The 19,047-nt window shown below is 44.1% G+C and overlaps 1 protein-coding gene across 6 annotated transcripts in view; it reads left to right on the top strand.

Annotated features, from left to right (window-relative positions):
* The window catches only part of LOC126170586 (inter-alpha-trypsin inhibitor heavy chain H6-like), a 213,216-nt gene that overhangs the window by 57,173 nt on the left and 136,996 nt on the right, over positions 1-19,047 (top strand). For all 6 annotated transcript variants that reach the window (XM_049920740.1, XM_049920738.1, XM_049920742.1 and 3 more), the window contains exon 7: positions 14,406-14,609. In XM_049920740.1, coding sequence (XP_049776697.1) covers positions 14,406-14,609 — 204 coding nt within the window. The remainder of the gene's footprint in view (positions 1-14,405; positions 14,610-19,047) is intronic.

Below are 19,047 nucleotides of genomic sequence, written 5' to 3'. Positions count from 1 at the left end.
GCACCCAGGTTTGTCGTTGAGTACACCATCGCAAGCCCTCCTGTCCGTCATGCAGCGTCAAGGGTAACCGCAGCCATGGTCTCCGAGCTGATAGTCCATGCTGCTGCACACGTCGTCGAACTGTTCGTGCAGATGGTTGTTGTCTAGCAAACGTCCCCATCTGTTGACTCAGAGATCGAGACGTGGCTGCACGATCCGTTACAGCCATGCGGATAAGATACCTGTCATCTTTGCTCCTGCAAAGACATTGTGCACTCGTTGCCATGGCAATTGAATCTTAGGCCAAGCTAAGAATCTCTGTGGAGGAACGGACTGGATTTCCGCGCATGCGCGACACTGTGACGTCACCTGTTCAATAGGGGCGTCCATGCCCTGCCAAGTACTCACGCTAACTGTTTAGTGCGAACAATTCCCCCATTGTCCTCGGTGGAGAGCTGCAACACATCCTTTCACAACACTGTGGGAATAAACACACGCGACTGTCCACTGTCATTTTGGATTAGAATCACATACTCTTGAATTGAAAGGTTGGGCGGACGTCCAAAATATCGGCGCACAACTGAGTTCTGAATACTGTTTAATGAACGAGTCCAAGACGTGCCAATGTAATGCAGCAAAATCTGGATCAAATTCCGCGGCATGTGCAATTCTTCTGTAGTGCAAGGGAAAAGATTCCAGAAATTTAGAGTCCTGCGCATATATTTGGTAACAAGATGCAGCAGTTGCATCAAATTCAGTCTGGGCCAATCGGAAGGCGAGATAGGGCGTCTGCATTGCCATACTTTGTTGTAGGTCTGTACACAAATTCATACTGATACTGCGAAAGCAACAAACCCCAACGTTGCAATTTTTGAGCTGAGCGTGTAGGAACCGGCTTTTTATGGATGAAACAAGGACTGCAAAGGCTTGTGATCTGCGACCATACAATTAGTGATGGCATTTGGTCACACCATACAGAATAGCAACAGCTTCTTTTTCAATTTGAGAATAATTGCACGGAGTTTGAGTTAACAAATGGTTCAAATGGCTCTGAGCACTATGGGACTTAACTTCTGAGGTCATCAGTCCCCTAGAACTTAGAACTACTTAAACCTAACTAACCTAAGGACATCACACACATCCATGCCCGAGGCAGGATTCGAACCTGCGACCGTAGCGGTCGCGCGGTTCCAGACTGTAGCGCCTAGAACCGCTCGGCCACACCGGCCGGCTTGAGTTAACAACTTTGAGCCGAAAGCATTAGGTTTGTCTTGTGCGCCAATTTCGTAGGAATAAGCGTCGACTTGCAAAACTGCTGGCTTCGCACGGTCAAAATGCACTAAACATCTGTCGCTAAGCAAAACATTTTTGAATTTCTGAAATGCCTCTTGATAATCTTCAGTCCATACGAAAGGCACATTTTTCCGACGCAAGCGATGCCATGGAGGCGCGATCTGAGCGTCGTTCAGTAAGAACCGAATGTAGTATCTTATCTTGCCAAGTACTGACTGCAGTTGAGATACATTTCAAAAAACAGACAGGTCAAGGATTGTAAACACAAGAGATTGGAGGTGGTGCACACAATAAATGTTTACCACTTGACCTAAGTACTGTAGTTCAGTTTGAAAACAGTCACACTTTTTGGGACGACACTCGAGGCGAAAAAGAGTACGCGAACTGGCCACCTAAGGAGGCCAGTGAGAGAACAGAAGCTTATTTAGGTACTCACATTAAATTATCGATATATATGTGTTCTCGTGTGTGTAAGAATATAATCACCGTGGTGTTTTTCTTGTATGTGATGTCATTGAGTATTCATGGCCTGAAGATTCACTATCATTGTCCCTGCAACGTACAGTTTCAATGTTAGAGGGAGTAAGCCAGTTATTGTGGGGATGACGTCAGAACTTAAGTTGAAGTCAGTAGCAGTATTAATCAATTTCCTATACTATAGTAATGGAATGACGTTATGCAGATATCAGTGGCACGACCTACACAGTGGTTCAATGAATATCGCAGCAATGTTCAGCAGATATATTAAAAATCCTGCAGTATTATTAGATGAGCATACAATCTCCAGTGGCAGCTTCCAACACACAGTGAAGATAGTAACACGGAGTGTATGTGTTTGCAAGAATATACACTGACAGAAGAAAAATCACAAGGTCAGAAAAATTTTGTTGTAGAGTAATTAAATTTCAGGACTACATTTGTCGACTGACATACATAAGTGATTAAAATTGCAAGATCACAGGTTAATGTAACTGTGAGATACATCATTGCAAATGTGAAACCCAGGTACACTAATGACCAGTGTGACTGCTAGAATGTTGGATGCAAGCATCGAAATGCGCAGGCGTTGTGTTGTACAGGTGCCGGATATCAGTTTGCGGGATAGAGTTCCATACCTGAGACGACAATATCTTCAAGGTAGTTTGAACGAAATGGCACTATTGCAGTCAGCTGTTCCAAGTAATGTTGAAAAGCGGCGGGTGCTGAAGCACTACCGAAGGGCAAACGCAAATACTTGAAGAGTCATAAGTGTGTGTCTACATCAAACACTCTGTAATTCTTCATCCAATGGAATTTGCAAGTAGGCATTACGCAAATTTATTTTAGAAAAGAAACGTCCTGCACCAAGCCTGTTCTTCAGGGCGAGGTAGCGGATAAACGTCAACTGCTGTCTATGGGCTGAAGTCAACACAAATTCGAATGCGACCAGAAGGCTTAGGCAACAAAACGAGAGGACTTGCCCCTTGACTAGCTTGCATGGGAGCAATTACACCATTATCTTGCAATTCTTTCAATTCACTGGCTACTTTGCCTCTTAAAGCAACTGGAACGGGGCGAGTCCGGAGAAACTTAGGCTGTGAATTGTCTTTCAGTGTAACATGCGCTACAAAGTTATTAGTTTTCCCATTTCATTTGAAAATAGTTCAGCAAACTCTTTAAGTAAGCTTGCGACACTGTCTTTTGGTGCAAAAGCCGACAATGAAAGTACATTGTCTTGGATGTTAAGTCCAAACAAATCAACGGCCTCTAAACTGAATATGTTCTCGCTGTCTCTTGATTTCAACACAATAAAATTAAGTAGCAGGAAAACTACACTGACCAACCACTGGAATTTCAAAACTGGTTCAAATGGCTCTGAGCACTATGGGACCTAACATCTGAGGTCATCAGTCCCCTAGAACTTAGAACTACTTAAACCTAACTAACCTAAGGACGTCACACACATCCATGCCCGAAGCAGGATTCGAACCTGCGACAGTAGCAGTCGCGCGGTTCCGGACTGAGGCGCCCAGAAGCGCTCGGCCACCGAGGTCGGCCACTGAACTTTACTGTGCGTTGTAAGCAGTGGGGGCTCGCTAGACTTAGAAAGGCGTGATGAGGCTAACCCGTCGTACGCGGCACGATTAAGCAAAGTTGCTGAGGCACCTGTACCCGGCCGAAGTGGCGGAGTGGTCCTACGCGCTACAGTCCGGAACCGCGCGACCGCTACGGTCGCAGGTTCGAATCCTGCCTCGTGCATGGATGTGTGTGATGTTTTTGGGTTAGTTAGGTTTAAGTAGTTCTAAGTTCTAGGGGACTGACGACCACAGCAGTTACGTCGCATAGTGCTCAGAGCCATGCAAACCATTTTTTGAGGCACCTGTATCTAACTGAAAGTTCACACGAAAGCCAGCAATTCGTAATGAGACAAATAGTTTGCTAGAACGTCGTTGCACAGCACTAGAGCAAGAGGCAGGCAGAATCTAAATCTTATTTTGGTCAGAACCTGTTGTGGGTTTATAAAACACAGCGTTCACTGCATGTGCACGAGCCCGTCTTTTCTGCGAGCGGGCAAAATTGGCGTTTTTGTGCCAGGACAAGGCCTTTTTTCCACACGTGTAACACGTTGCGTTACGTGATGGGTAATCCTGTCTTTTATGGCGGGCAAAACATCTAGGGCAAGACTTCCCTAAATTCACAGACCTCTTTATATGTCTACGTGGCTGACCGCGCGGCTGTGAAAGCGCTCTTGTTGTGGTTGGTTGGGGGCTATCGCGAACAAGGGGTGACTCGAACCGACAAATCGGGGCCTAGTATGAAGTACTATTTTGTATTTCAGCAGGAGCACTCTCTTGGTTATCCTACACACCCTGACTACCAAATACTGGTGATTCGACCTGTTGTGTTGTCATTCACGAACAGCATTCCAGGGGATGTTTTCCAACAGGATACCATTCGGCCGGCCGCGGTGGCCGAGATGTTCTAGGCGCTTCAACGCGGAATCGCGTACTGCTACGGTCGCAGGTTCCAATCCTGCCTCTGGAATGGGTGTGTGTGATGTCTTTAGGTTAGTTTGGTTTAAGTAGTTCTAAGTTCTAGGGGACTGATAACCTCAGATGTTACGTCCCATAGCTCTCAGAGCCATTTGATTTGATATCATTCGCCCACATACCACTGTGGCTGCATATGCTCCACAGAGTGTCGACATGTTGCCTCGGCCCACTCGATCGTGAGATCAATCTTCAGTCGAGCACATATGGGACATAATTGGACGACAACTCCAGCATCATAAAGGAATAGTATTAACTCTACCCGTACTAACTGGGCGAGTGCAACTGGTATGGAACTCCATCCCACAAACTGATATCCAGCACCTGTACAACACAACGCCTGCACATTTCGATGCTTGCATCTAACATTCTAGCAGTCACACCGGCTATTAGTGTACCAGGGTTTCACATTTACAATGATGTATCTCACGGTTACATTAACCTGTGATCTTGCAATTTTAATCACTTATGTACGTCAGCTCGACAAATGTAGACCCGAAATTTAATTATTATACAGCAATTATTTTCTGACGTTGTGATTTTTCTTCTGTCAGTGTATATTCTTGCAAAAACATACACTCATTGTTACTATCTTCACTGTGTGTTGCAAGCTGCCACTGGAGATTGTATGCTCATCTAATAATACTGCAGGATTTTTATATATCTGCTGAACATTGCTGCGATACTCATTGAACCACTGTGTAGGTGATTCCACTCATTTCTGCATAACGTCATTCCATTACTACAGTATAAGAAATTGTTTAATACTTCTACTGACTTCAACTTAAGTTCTGACGTCATCCCCACAATAACTGGCTTACTCCCTCTAACATTCAAACTGTAAAGTGTACGTTGCATGGACAATGATACTGAAACTTCAGGCTGTGAATATTCAGTGACATCACATACCACAGCGATTACAGTCTTACACACACGGATACACATAATATATTGTGAATACCTAAATAAGCTTCTTTTCTCTCAATGGCCTCCTTAGGTGGACAGGAATGTTGTGCCATGTTTCATTTTTTCAGTATAGTAGCTCACACACAGCTGAAACTTTTTTTTAGTATGTGCATGCTTGCAATGCATGCAATTATCATAAACTTCAAATAGTTCAATGCACTCTTCTTGTTGTATTCTGAGTGTGTAAAATGGCAGCCTCCAGACACACTTGTCCCATTAGTCAACAGGTAGCAGAATGCGCTTGTCGTCAAATGTTAGTAACTGTTTAAATAATCCCAAGCTACAGTATTTTTACTCTGCTGGAAATACTGCCAGTAACCAGCTCATTATCCAATCATTGCAACAGCTGATTATCTACCTCTGTAAACAGTATTCACTTTTCAGGTATCCCACATCCTGGTCATTACTAGTGTGGTCAATAACTTCACCAGTCAACATTGTTTTTGGTTTGGCAAAAGTTTTATTAGCATGTGACATCAAGTCTTAAGTCGTACACATTTGGAACTTATGCCTGTAGATGTATGATACCAAATGGTAAAACATAATGTGGGTTCAGTGTGTCTAGCATGCAGACAGATTGGTTACAGACCCTCAACTAGTCTTCTTCTAATCAACCCACTGCCATCACTGGCATCGGGGTAGAACCAGCTTTCCGCATTAAACGCAACTGACCTCCACCCTGGCCTCCAATGACCTTCGCTTGACACCACTGAAGTCGCTAACAATGACGGTGGTTTGGGGTCAGTGGAATGCAAGCTACATGGTATTGGGCTCGGAACTGTCCTTGAAGTAACTGATTTGTAACAGTTCGTTGTATCACTGTAGTGACATCTGCTGCTCAGATTACTGCTGCAGATGTATTAGGATGCGCCAGAACCACATCCCAAACACAATGGTCTTCCCTTTCGGTAGTGCCACGCGGACATCAAGAGCCCAGTCTTCTTACGACTGTACATTCTCGTGACCATGGCTACCAGCAATCATCTGTAGTGGCTGCAATCCTGCCTAGTCTTTCTGCATTACAGCAGAAGAAACATCCATCTCCTCTTGGCCCTATTACTCGATCTCGTTCAAACTCAGAGAGGTGTGGATAATGGCATCTTTGTCGCCTTAAAAGCATTCTTCACCAACATCTATCTACTCACTGCGTCAAGTCTCAAGACTATTACTGCGTATATTTAAAGGCAACCTGATTTGCATCCTCATAGTTGTGCTACTAGCATCACTCTTATGCGATTGTCACAAACTTTGAATAGATATTATCCATCAGACGTAGTAACACGCCTACCAACTTTCATTTATGTATATTTTTGTTAGTGTATTTAAACTTAGCCAACGGCCTTACCGCAGTGGTAACACCGGTTGCCGTCAGATCACAGAAGCTAAGGGCTGTCGGGCAGGGCTAGCACTTGGATGGGTGACCATCCTATCTGCTGAGCGCTGTTGGCAAGCTGGCTGCACTCAGCCCTTGTGAGGCAAACTGAGGAGCTACTTGATTGAGAAGAGCGGCTCCGGTCTCGGAAACTGACATGCTTCCGGGAGAGCGGTGGGCTGACCACAGGCCCCTCCATACCCGCATCCAGTGACTCCTGTGGGCTGAGGATGGCACGGCGGCCGGTCGGTACCTTTGGGCCTTCATGGCCTGTGCGGGAGGAGTTTAGTTTTTTAGTTTAGTTTCATTTAATCTTTAATACGCGACTTATGGACCTGGTGAGGGATAATCACAAATAGAAAGATACGGTACATAAGATTTTTGGAACCACTCACGGCACAGGTTTTTGGTTAGAGATAAAACACAATTGAAGGAATGACAATAAAATGAAAACTTCAAGGATCTTTTAAGGCAGTTTAATGGTATATAAGACTATTAGTAAAAAAGACACCATGGAGAAATACAATCATGTGATGCATCGTCGAAGTTAATACATATAACCTTCTGAGTAGAAATAATGAATATTTTTCACAGATCTGTACAAAAGTGTTAAATAAATATTGACATAAAGCATCAAATCAACGCTGTAAACTATAAAGCACCGCAGACGTATTTAATATGTTAACAGGCGGGTGATTGATCTTGAAATTCGTCTAGTAGCTGGGGATTTAGTAAATAGTAAAGGGAGGTAATTACACAATTATTCATTACACTATGGACAAATTCACATACGCCACGTATTCAGTCAGAGAAAAACTATCTGTATATTGATTAATAATTTGGAATGAACAATGACGATCTGAGACATATGAATGCGCAAGCAGAAACATGTGCACATGTTAGCATAAAATTCGAGACAGCCGTTCACCAGACCAACACAAATTTCGAGAGACTCTGTGAGCGGAGTCAATATGTTTATCAGAATGTTTATTAGAGTATCATGTAAAAATCTCAAGTAAATCGGTCAAGAACGTTCGATATTTTTGGAAACAATGTTCCCTCTCATTGCTCTTTTACTTGTTACTACAGATGAAAAGTGCTATTTTTCGCAAAATAATGTGGAATATTCGGAATCGCAGCGACAGTAAAACGTACAGTCACTGCAATGGCGTTGTGGGCCTAGACAATTGATCGCCAGTCCAAATTTTAAATGGGCCACCAACATCCGTGAAGAATTTGTTGCTCTGGAGAAGGCGACGGTTGCAATATAGTTCACGAAATCTGTTTATGTTGGTATATATGTACCGGAGCTATCAAATCTCCACATGTACCATTTTCATTATGAGTTTGAGAAAACTCGTTTTGGAGATCCGAAGTTGCTTTATATCGACACAGACAGCTTCATTTACTGGGTGGAGGACTGTGATCCATACGAAGTGATCAGGTGTCAACTCAGTGCATTTGACATTTCTGAATATAAAACCAATAGACCATTTGGTATAAAGCCAGCCAACAGGACTGACATTGGCATACAGATGTTTATGCTTCTTGAAGTAATTAGAAGCAGAATGAGTGATGTCGAATGTCAAAGTTCCGCTTGATATTAATTGACGGAAAGTCTTTTGTGATCAGGATGACGCCTTAATCCATGAGGTTGCTTGGCAGCTGCTGAATACTCCCTCCACGATAGGGATTGAAGAAGACTCTTTTTTCTTCGTTTAAATTACTCTGCGATTCTTTTGGATGTACATAAATGTGTGGAATGATGCAAGAAGACTCTTTACCGTCAATGACGAGTCACTGATGGTAGATGGCACGTCTTCCAATTTTATTTTGTTACAGTTTGCCTCTGAAGGAATACGATTACCGATCAATGATTTATAGCATCCTGTGCATGATTGTCCATCATTATCGACAGGCATATCGTTATCTGCAAACAGCTTATGTATCCTGCTGATTACCACACACCTTACCAAAATAAAGATTTGGGGATCACAAACGTAGCAACATCGGTCGGGAAAGTGTCAACGTCTGCCAAGAATTTTCTCACTCTTCTTTCAGGTAACTCTGCGAGCCTGGACATACTTTTCCGTTGTCAGTTCTTCTCATACACTTATCTGCCTTCATTGCTCCCACGGCCGCGCTTGTACAACTGATATGATGTTTGAGACATTCTGTAGTCGAATTGCCATAAGAAGATTTCTGAGAGCTAGCAGCGCTGTTACCAAGTTTCAGCTGTGAAGTGATAATGGCTACTCGATAAACGATAGGCGTCGATGTAACTGCGACAAACCCGAGACATTACCGTAAAGCCAGCTTCTGTGACCGAGTGGTTCTAGGCGCTTCAGTCTGAAACCGTGCGACCGCTACGGTCGCAGGTTCGAATCCTGCATCGGTCATGGATGTATGTGATGTCCTTAGGTTAGTTAGGTTTAAGTTCTAAGGGACTGATGACCTCAGATGTTAGGTCCCAAAGTGCTCAGAGCCATTTGAACCTTTACCGTAAAGATGTTCACAAAATCGCTTTCCTAAACTATTTTTTCCACGAAATGTCGGGAATTTTGTAGTTTTTTCGGAGGAAGCTATATTGACAGTCAAATATCATACCAATACAACTTTTTTATGTACAAAAACCCCATTTGTCCATTTCCCACTCTTAGTTTGGCTATGTAAATTCGGATAAAACCCCATTCTGTAGTTTATAGGGAGTCGTTTGACCTAAAGTATTTCACGCGAACTGTGGCTCTGTCAGTAATGTAATAGTGACTCGGGAATAAATACGAGGGACGTTCAATAAGTAATGCAACACTTTTTTTTTCTAAAAGCAGACTCTTTTTGTTCGGGATTCCAATACACCACATTTCAAAGTCTTCTGGCTACAAAACCCTATTTTTCACCATAATATCTGTTCAATGCGACGGCTTTTCGCCTCGTTTCTTGGCGGGCCGGTGTGCCCAGATGGCAGCACTCTACATGGCGACTTCAGAGCCATCATTCTGCAGTGTCAATAACATCTCCACACACGTGTTGCACCAAACATATGGAAGTCGTAAGATGAGACATGCGGGCTGTAGCATGGATGTGGAAGAACGGTTCAATGAAGTTGCGAGCTCCTCTTGAGTGCACAGACTTGCCTGAGGTACTGCCTTGTCGTGGAGAAGGAGAAGTTCGTTTTCATTTTTGTGGCGACGAACATGCTGAAGTCGTTTCTTCAGTACCCTGAGGATAGCACAATACACTTCAGAGTTGATCGTTGCACCGTGATGGAGGACATCAAACAGAATAACCTCTTCAGAGTCCCAGAAGACCGTCACCATCACCTTACCGGACGAGTGTGCACGTTTGAAATTTTTCTTCGGAGGATTGCCGTTTTATTTCAGTTCGTAATAATGAACCCACGTTTCATCAACTGTGGCGATGTTCGACAAAAAAACTGTGACGATCAGCCTCGTAACACGCAAGCAAATCCGCACTATTGGTCCTTCTGTTAGCAGGCGAGGAAGTAGGCACACATATTTCAGTACACCAACAGGTGGGCGAGTGTGTCAGCACTACTAATAGAGACGTCCCGTTTTGCAACGAGGTGTTTGATTCTGCGCTGTCGATCAATTCGAATAAGAGTGTCTCCTTGTTCCAACACTGCAGGAGTCACAACAGTCTGAGACCGGCCAGTGACTGGGAGATCAGACAGGTTTGGTTCAAATGGTTCAAATGGCTCTGAGCACCATGGGACTTAACTTCTGAGGCCATCAGTCCCCTAGAACTTAGAACTACTTAAACCTAACTAACCTAAGGACATCACACACATCCATGCCCGAGGCAGGATTCGAACCTGCGACCGTAGCGGTCGCGCGGTTCCAGACTGAAGCGCCTAGACCAGCTCGGCCACACCGGCCGGCTCAGACAGGTTCGTGCGACCTTTCTGTGATGATGACAGGCACCTCTCTCCAAGACATACGGTCCGTTTTTTCCCCTACTAGGTCTCCCTAGAAATCCTGCAAGCGCATATTATATCCAGGATGCTCTGGTTTTCCTCCAAAAGAAACTCAGTGACTGCTCTCTTCTTCGAACGCACTTCCGTAACAGACGCCATTTTGAAGGATACGTATAGCGCCGCCATCCATAGGAACTTCATGAAATTAAAGGGGCTAAACCGAAAATATTCTACGATATCCCACAACAAATTCCGCATTTTTTCAACTGAAATTGGCCGAGAAGAAAATGTGTTGAATTACTTGTTGAACGCCCCTTGTATCATTACTTCAAAGTTCATATGAAAGTTCCACCACAGATTTCAAACATGTGCCTTTAGATGCGTCTGATGCAGGATGATGAAACTTGCAGGGCGCTCTTTCAAGCTAATCATCAACAACAGTGAGCCGTGCGCGGTTCGCGATCATGCCATTTTTTGCTCGCCGTCTTGTTTTTGTGATTCTGTCGCCTCGTTTTTCTTTTAATCTGATTTAATGGTGTCACTAGGTTGCTGGTTTGCTTGCCCGAGAGTGGCATCACCAGCGCTTATCGATAAGTGCACTGTCGTACTATCTCTGGAGCGACCGTTAGTATTTCCGGGTCGTCGTCTGTCGGGAGGTCAATCGGGTACGGAGCGCTAGTGAGGCGCGGACAGCCAGTAGTTGCCGACCGCTGGCCACACACATGAACTGTCCGGCGGAAGCAGATTGGAGCGGAAACAACCGCTGGTTAGTCGTTCGGTTGGTCGTCTCATTGGGAGATGTGTATTTGGTCTTCTGACCGTTTCTGGGCCTCGTCAGTTGGTCATGCCGGACGTGGGTCGGTTCCTTCCTCGTGCAGAGATGTCGTCGCCGATGGGCAAGAGTTACCACTGCATGGGTGGGTCAGAGCCAGTGTTCCCGGGTCGCCGTGTCTCCGAGTTCCGAACGGACAACGAGTTGAGTCGGGTTGGAGCTGCAGTGAGCTCAGAACAGCCAAGACTCGCCAGACCGTTGCCGACACTCACAGCTTGAGTGGGGACAACCTTGGTTGGTCGCAAGGTCGATTCGTCTCATCGGACGACGTGTATTTGGTCGCCGACCACTTACGTAAACTCTGTGTGTATGTGTGTGTGTGTGTGTGTGTGTGTGTGTGTGTGTTTGTGTGTGTGTGACTTGTCATTTCTCATTGTTGTTCCACGATGATTGGTTTTGAGTTCTTGGCGCATTGTGTAAATATGTGTAGCTTCTGTGATTTCCGCTGAGCAGATGAATTCTGTCTGGGAACTGGACTAGCCAGTCGGTCAGTTGTCGTGACGTTGATTGGGTGGAAGGGAATTGAGTAGGTTGGTGGTTGGTTCTTCAGCCGTCCCTAGGTTTTTCAGCCACCTGATTATTTAGTGTTACGCTTGACTGCATGTCTCACCTAAACTGTTGTTAGAGTTTCCTCCGCAGGCCGGCCCTTGGAACACTTCTGAGCACCACTGTTCTGCTGTTTGTGATTGTGATTTCCTTTTGTCGCAAGTACTGTGCCAGGCCTTCAGCCGTGTATTAATTATGTCTGTTCTATGTTCAGTATATGGCCCTTCAGCCGAACCTTATGTGAAGTATTTTAATACTAGGCCTTCAGGAATGTTTTATTTAAAATTCTTGTTTGCTCTGTATTTAGGCCTTCAGCCGCGTTTGTTTTAAAATCTGTGGCTTTCAGCCCGTAATGGGTAAATTCCTGTCTGTAAGGTTTCTCTTTCATCATCTTGAAATCTTAAAATGGCCTTCAGCTGAATTGTGTAAATGCTTATCTTAAGGTTTGTCTTTAATTATTTTGAATAATTGGCTTGGTTCAAATGGCTCTGAGCACTATGGGACTCAACTTCTGAGGGCATCAGTCCCCTAGAACTTAGAACTACTTAAACTTAACTAACCTAAGGACATCACACACATCCATGCCCGAGGCAGGATTCGAACCTGCGACCGTAGCGGTCTCACGATTCCAGACTGTAGCGCCTAGAACCGCACGGCCACTCCGGCTAGCTTTGAAGAATTGTTTGGGCCTTCAGCCGTCAAGATATTTCAAGTTTTATTAAGATGGATTTCTATTGTACTGTGTAAATGCTTATCTTTAAGGATTCCCTTTTATTATATTGAAATATTATTGGGCTTCTAGCGGAGCTAGGCGCTACAGTCTGGAACTGCACGACCGCTACGGTCGCAGATTCGAATCCTGCCTTGGGCATGGATGTGTGTGATGTCCTTAGGTTAGTTAGATTTAATTAGTTCTAAGTTCTAGGGGACTGATGACCTCATAGTACTCAGAGCCATTTCAACCAATTTTTTAAGCCGAGAAATTAATTTATATTTTCCTTAATATGACTTTTAGCCTAAATTGGTTATAGCTTGCCTTTTAAGAATTTCATTTGCTGATATGAAATATTATTTGGGCCTTTAGCCGAGAAGATATTTTATTTTATTTAAGTAAGGCCTTCAGCCGCTTGTCTAATTTAGTGTGCCGTAAAATGAATTATTTCAGAATAATTCAATTTTACTTTAGTAAGGCCTTCGCCGTTTCTCTAAATCCTTGTGTTTTAAAAGGAATTATTTAAACCTTATCAGTGAGAAGTTACTTCGGTCCTCAGCTGTGAACTGATCCTTGTTGTTTTGAAGAGAAAACTGTGCATTGTGTTTTCGAGGAATAAAGTTGTGTGTTCTTTTGTAACTAACAGTAACTGATCTTGGCCCCTTTCCACAACCTAATCCGCTCTGTCCTGCGATACCGGATTTCAAACAGAATTTTTCCTTTCACAAACAGTAGATTACCTATCAGCGCCTGTACACATTTAACAACCTGTAGCAGATTACGTTGCACTGTGCTCTGCAGTATCTAATTTGTGTGTGTGTGTGTGTGTGTGTGTGTGTCACATCCCCACCTCTTTGAATCCCAAAATTCGTGGAAAAACAGGTATAATTTAAGAAAAATTAACACGACAAGAATGGGACCCACAACCTTACTACTACTGCTTGCGCCTTGTCCTGCGGTTACGCAGGGTAGGCCATGGTTAACCGGATTTGGCTTGTTAATTGTAAGGGGTGGCCGGATGCCCTTTCTGCCGCCACCCCGTACCCGCGAGGACGGAATCAGTGTACCCCAACTGTCTGCGACTAGTGTAAATCGTGAAATAGTGTGAATGTGTGTAACTGGATCGGGACGTGTGGACCAGCCCGGTATTCACCTAGTAGGAGGTGTAAAACCACCTAAAAACCACATCCAGTCTGTCCGGCACACCGGCCGTCGTCGTTAATCCGCCGGGCGGATTCGATCCGGAGCCGGCGCGCCTACCCGAGTCCAGGAAGCAGCGAGTTAGCGCTCTTTTCTTTAATCTCATTTTGTTCGCTTTTGTTTGTTGCATCTGCTCGGGGCGGACGTCGTAAGGCAACCGTTTAAGCTCGTTGTTGATCGATCAGCTCAGTTTTTTTTTTTTTTTTATTGCAGAGGGCTGCTAACCCTCTGACCGAACACGCTGAGCTACCGTGCCGGCAACGCTCTCGGCTGTCCTGGTGGGTACCCACAACCTTACTCATTACTATTAAAGTTTATCTTATATTGTAGGGTACGGAATTCACCGTACACTCAACTCATAAAACGATCGCGCAGCCACGCTTCAATACGAAACATAAAGTGATCACTCTCTAGCAGCGAATTTCTCTGCTATTGATGTAACACAACGCTCAAAAAGTAAGTGCTACGTGGGCTTAAAGCAAATTGCCATTGCCGTGTTATTTCCCGCTCGCCTGCCTCTGTACCAGCTGGATCGTGTGCAGGTGAGCGAGGACGGCTACTTCGTGCACTTCTACGCGCCTCCCGGCCTGCCGGCGCTGCCCAAACACGTCGTCTTCGTGCTCGACGTCAGCGGCTCCATGATCGGCCGCAAGATCGAGCAGCTCAAGACGGCCATGAACACCATCCTGGACGAGCTCAACGCGGGCGACGTCTTCTCTCTGATCCCGTTTTCTACTAACGTGAAGGTAAGCTGAATCGCCACTAATTAGAACCAAATGGTGGAAAACTACGTTGTTGGTTGATAAGGGACGGCTCAGTCATTGCTGCAGTACAGTTATAATTGTCCAACTAAATTGTTTTCTGACGATCGCGGGTAAAACATCTGAAGCAACGTATTTTAAATTACAGTATCTCGCATTATTATGTTACCTAATCTCTCCCATTACCTTTCACATTCTCTAACACGTTCACATGAAAGTATTCGACACTTAATTTTGCTACACCATGCTTTCATTGGTTTTAAAGTATATTCCTTCCTTTTAGTTTATGACAGTGCATCTCATTTTCATTTCATTAAATTTACTAGGCAGATCTCACCTTTCTTCTTCCTGTAAATATAGCAGCTGCTAATCTGAACCAATGAAAACTGTGTCTCCTATAAATTTATTTTTTTGTTGTTTTGTGGTCTTCAGTCGGAAGGCGATTTGTTGCAGCACTCCATACTAGTCCGTCCTGTCCAGTCCTTTCAATCTATGGAAGACTCCTCTAGGATTTCAGAAGATACTAGCACGAAAACTATAAGAAATATTGAAAATAGACACATATTAGTGAGTAGTGCATCTCTCCAAATTTTGAATGCACATTATGACACTAGGTTGCAAGGGCTACTCTGAAATGAAGAATTTGGCACAGGAGACTGATGACAAAAAAAGGGACACTCGATCGAACACCCTTCCTTGTGTTGTGGCAAACGTCATTAAAGTCAGCGTTGCATATGCCAGGGAAGGTACAACGACAGTGCAACAATATTAGATACAGGCTCCCAGGTAGATGCTATTTTTCTTGACTGCCGGAAGGCGTTCGATACAGCTCCGCATTGTCGCCTGATAAAGTAAGAGCCTACGGAATATCAGAGCAGCTGTGTGGGTGGACTGAAGAGTTTTTGGCAAACACAACACAGCATGTTATTCTCAATAGAGAGACGTCTACAGACGTCGAAGTAACCTCTGGTGTGCCACAGGGGAGTGTTATGGAACCATTGCTTTTCACAATATATATAAATGACCTAGTAGATAGTGTCTGAAGTTCCATGAGGCTTTTCGCGGATGATGCTGTAGTATACAGAGAAGTTGCAGCATTAGAAAAATGCAGCGAAATGCAGGAAGATCTGCAGCGGATACGCACTTGGTGCAGGGAATGGCAACTGACCCTTAACATAGACATGTATTGCGAATACGTAGAAAGAAGGATCCTTTATTGTATGGTTATATGATAGCGGAACAAACACTGATAGCAGTTACCTCTGTAAAATATCTGGGAGTATGCGTACGGAACGATTTGAAGTGGAATGATCGTATGAAATTAATTGTTGGTAAGGCGGGTGCCAGGTTGAAATTCATTGGAAGAGTCTTTAGAAAATGTAGTCCATCAACAAAGGAGGTGGCTTACAAAACACTCGTTCGACCTATACTTGAATATTGCTCATCAGTGTGAGATCCGTACGAGGTCGAGTTGACAGAGGAGATAGAGAAGAGCGGCGCGTTTCGTCACTGGGTTATTTGGTAAGCGTGATAGCGTTAAGGAGATGTGTAGCGGGCTCAAGTGGCAGACTATGCAAGAGAGGAGCTCTGCATCGCGGTGTAGCTTGCTGTCCAGGTTTAGAGAAGGTGCGTTTCTGGATGAGGTATCGAATACATTGCTTCCCCCTACTTATACCTCCCGAGGAGATCACGAATGTAAAATTAGAGATATTCGAGCGCGCACGGAGGCTTTCCGGCAGTCGTTCTTTCCGCGAACCATACGCGACTGGAACAGAAAAGGGAGGTAATGACAGTGGTACGTAGAGTGCCCTCTTCCACATACCGTTGGGTGGCTTGCGGAGTATAAATGTAGGTGTAGATGTAAACAGCAGTCCACTTTGGGCGTTCGTTCATTCGTTTGTCTGTCTACAGGCGCGAAATATAAGTGGCCATTAAAACTTTTCTTTTATAAGGCTGTACTGTTCAGAATCGGTATGCCAGTGAAGCAAAATCACCGTGCTGAGGCAATGGTCTTATCGAGCCACCAGTATGAACATACCCGTTTGCTAAACCACTATGTCCTGCTCCTTGGAGAAGTCTGTAACTGCCATACTGACATCCTCGTCCAACAGGACTCGACGACAATCCAAGGCCTTCTTTAAGGGACTGGAAGCGTGGTAATTGCATGGGAATAAATTAGGGTGTGTTCTCGAGTGTCCCAATGTCCTGGTGTCGAGTGCCCAACCGCACAGATTGACCGGCGTCTTGTGTGTCGAATCGTGGCCAGCACTGACTTGGTGCACAATTCGCCAACGGTGGATTAAGGCAATTATGCTGCCCCATACACATTATCCGCTCTCCGATGGAAGTCTACCGATGTTTGTCCTTCAGCAGCCAAGAAAATAATAACAGCACGTTGGTGCTGTTTGGAAGCATTTAACAATAACGTCGCCATAATTCAGTTTTCCATATTTATCGCTCGTACTTCGGAAAAGACAAGAATGTCACACTGTTGTCTTGCCTACATGTTGGTGCTTATATACCCGCATCGGAGTCGCGCTACATTGAATCTGAGATGCAGCAACGCCCTCAAACGGAACGTTTTTGAGCGCCCCTTTTAATTCGAGGCAACGATAAGGAGCGGATGATTAGTTCATATATCCTGCCACACCTGCCCTCCAGTAGTGAAATCTGCAGCTTTGTCACGGTGCATATTACGAATGGAAACTTGAAGACATGCTCTCCCCATCGAATGATATGTACCATGAATTTGTATTTCTTCCAATTTTCATACAGTCATCGACAGAAACTCCAGAGGCACGTGTGAATAAACCTACATTGCAAACTACATACATCAGCTTGAAACTGTCAGTTGTACTCAAGCCTTGTTCATGATCTATAATTTTTCTCCTCACACTTCCCTCCCTTTCGAAACCGCCTCATCCTTGATGCCTCAGATTGAGTTCCACGAGCCGATCTCTTTGTTTAGGCACATTGTGCAATACCTAAATTTTCTCTCCAGTTCAATTCAGTACCTCTTCGTCAGTTATACTTCAATCTTCTGCATTCTTCTGTAACATCACAAACTGCTATAATCTTGTATATACTGCTTGCCGTCCATATTTGATTCCATATAAGGCTATAAACAAAACAAATACCACCGTAAAACACTTCCTAAGACCCAATTTTATGTTACATGTTAGCAAATTTCGCTTTTCTCGACCGATTACCTTGTAACGGTGAGTCAGTATCTTATATCCTCTTTACTTCTACTGTTTTCATTTATTTTCTTGCTGAAACAGCACAACTCTCTTACAAATTTTAGCCTTTCATTTCCTAATCTAATTCCCTCAGCATCACTTCACTTAATTTTTCTACACTCCATCACACTTGTTTCACCTTTGTTGATGTTCATTGCGTCTAAGTTGGTCAGTTTCTAGACATGTCACACTTCAAGAATTAAATTTTGTAGATGAACCATGGACCTTGCCGTTGGTAGGGAGACTTGCGTGCCTCAGCGATACACAACGAAAGGGTATCTGTTGAGAGGCCACACAAACGTGTGGTTCCTGAAGAGGGGCAGCAGCCTTTTCAGTAGTTGCAGGGGCAACAGTCTGGATGAAGGACTGATCTGGCCTTGTAACACTAACCAAAACGACCTATTGTGCTGGTACTGCGAACAGCTGAAAGCAAGGGGAAACTACAGCCGTAATTTTTCCCGAGGGTATGCAGCTTTACTGTATGATTAAATGATGATGGCGTACTCTTGGGTAAAATATTCCAGAGATAAAATAGTCCCCCATTCGGATCTCCGGGTGGAGACTACTCAAGAGGACGTCGTTATTAGGAGAAAGAAAACTGGCGTTCTACGGATCGGAGCGTGGAACGACAGATCGCTTAATCGGACAAGTAGGTTAGAAAATTTAAAAAGGAAAATGGATAGGTTAAAGATAGATATAGTGGGAATTAGTGTAGTTCGGTGGCAGGAGGAACAAGACTTCTGGTCAGGTGAATACAAGGTTATAAATACAAAATCAAATAGGGGTAAAGCAGGAGTAGGTTTAATAATGAATAAAAAAAAAGTGCGGGTAAGCTACTACAAACAATATAGCGAACGTATTATAGTGGCCAAGATAGACACGAAGCCCAAGCCTACTACAGTAGTACAAGTTTGTATGCCAACTACCTCTGCAGATGAAGAAATTGAAGAAATGTATGATGAGATAAAAGAAAATATTCAGGTAGTGAAGGGAGACGAAAATTTAATAGTCATGGGTGACTGGAATTCGAGAATAGGAAAAGGGAGAGAAGGAAACGTAGTAGGTGAATATGGATTGGGGCTAAGAAATGAAAGAGGAAGTCGTCTGGTAGAATTTTGCACAGAGCATAACTTAATCATAGCTAACACTTGGTTCAGGAATCATAAAAGAAGGTTGTATACATG

This window comes from Schistocerca cancellata, chromosome 1 (assembly GCF_023864275.1).
Source record: "Schistocerca cancellata isolate TAMUIC-IGC-003103 chromosome 1, iqSchCanc2.1, whole genome shotgun sequence".
NCBI classification, from domain to species: Eukaryota; Metazoa; Arthropoda; class Insecta; order Orthoptera; family Acrididae; genus Schistocerca; species Schistocerca cancellata.
This window is presented reverse-complemented; position numbering and strand designations above follow the sequence as displayed.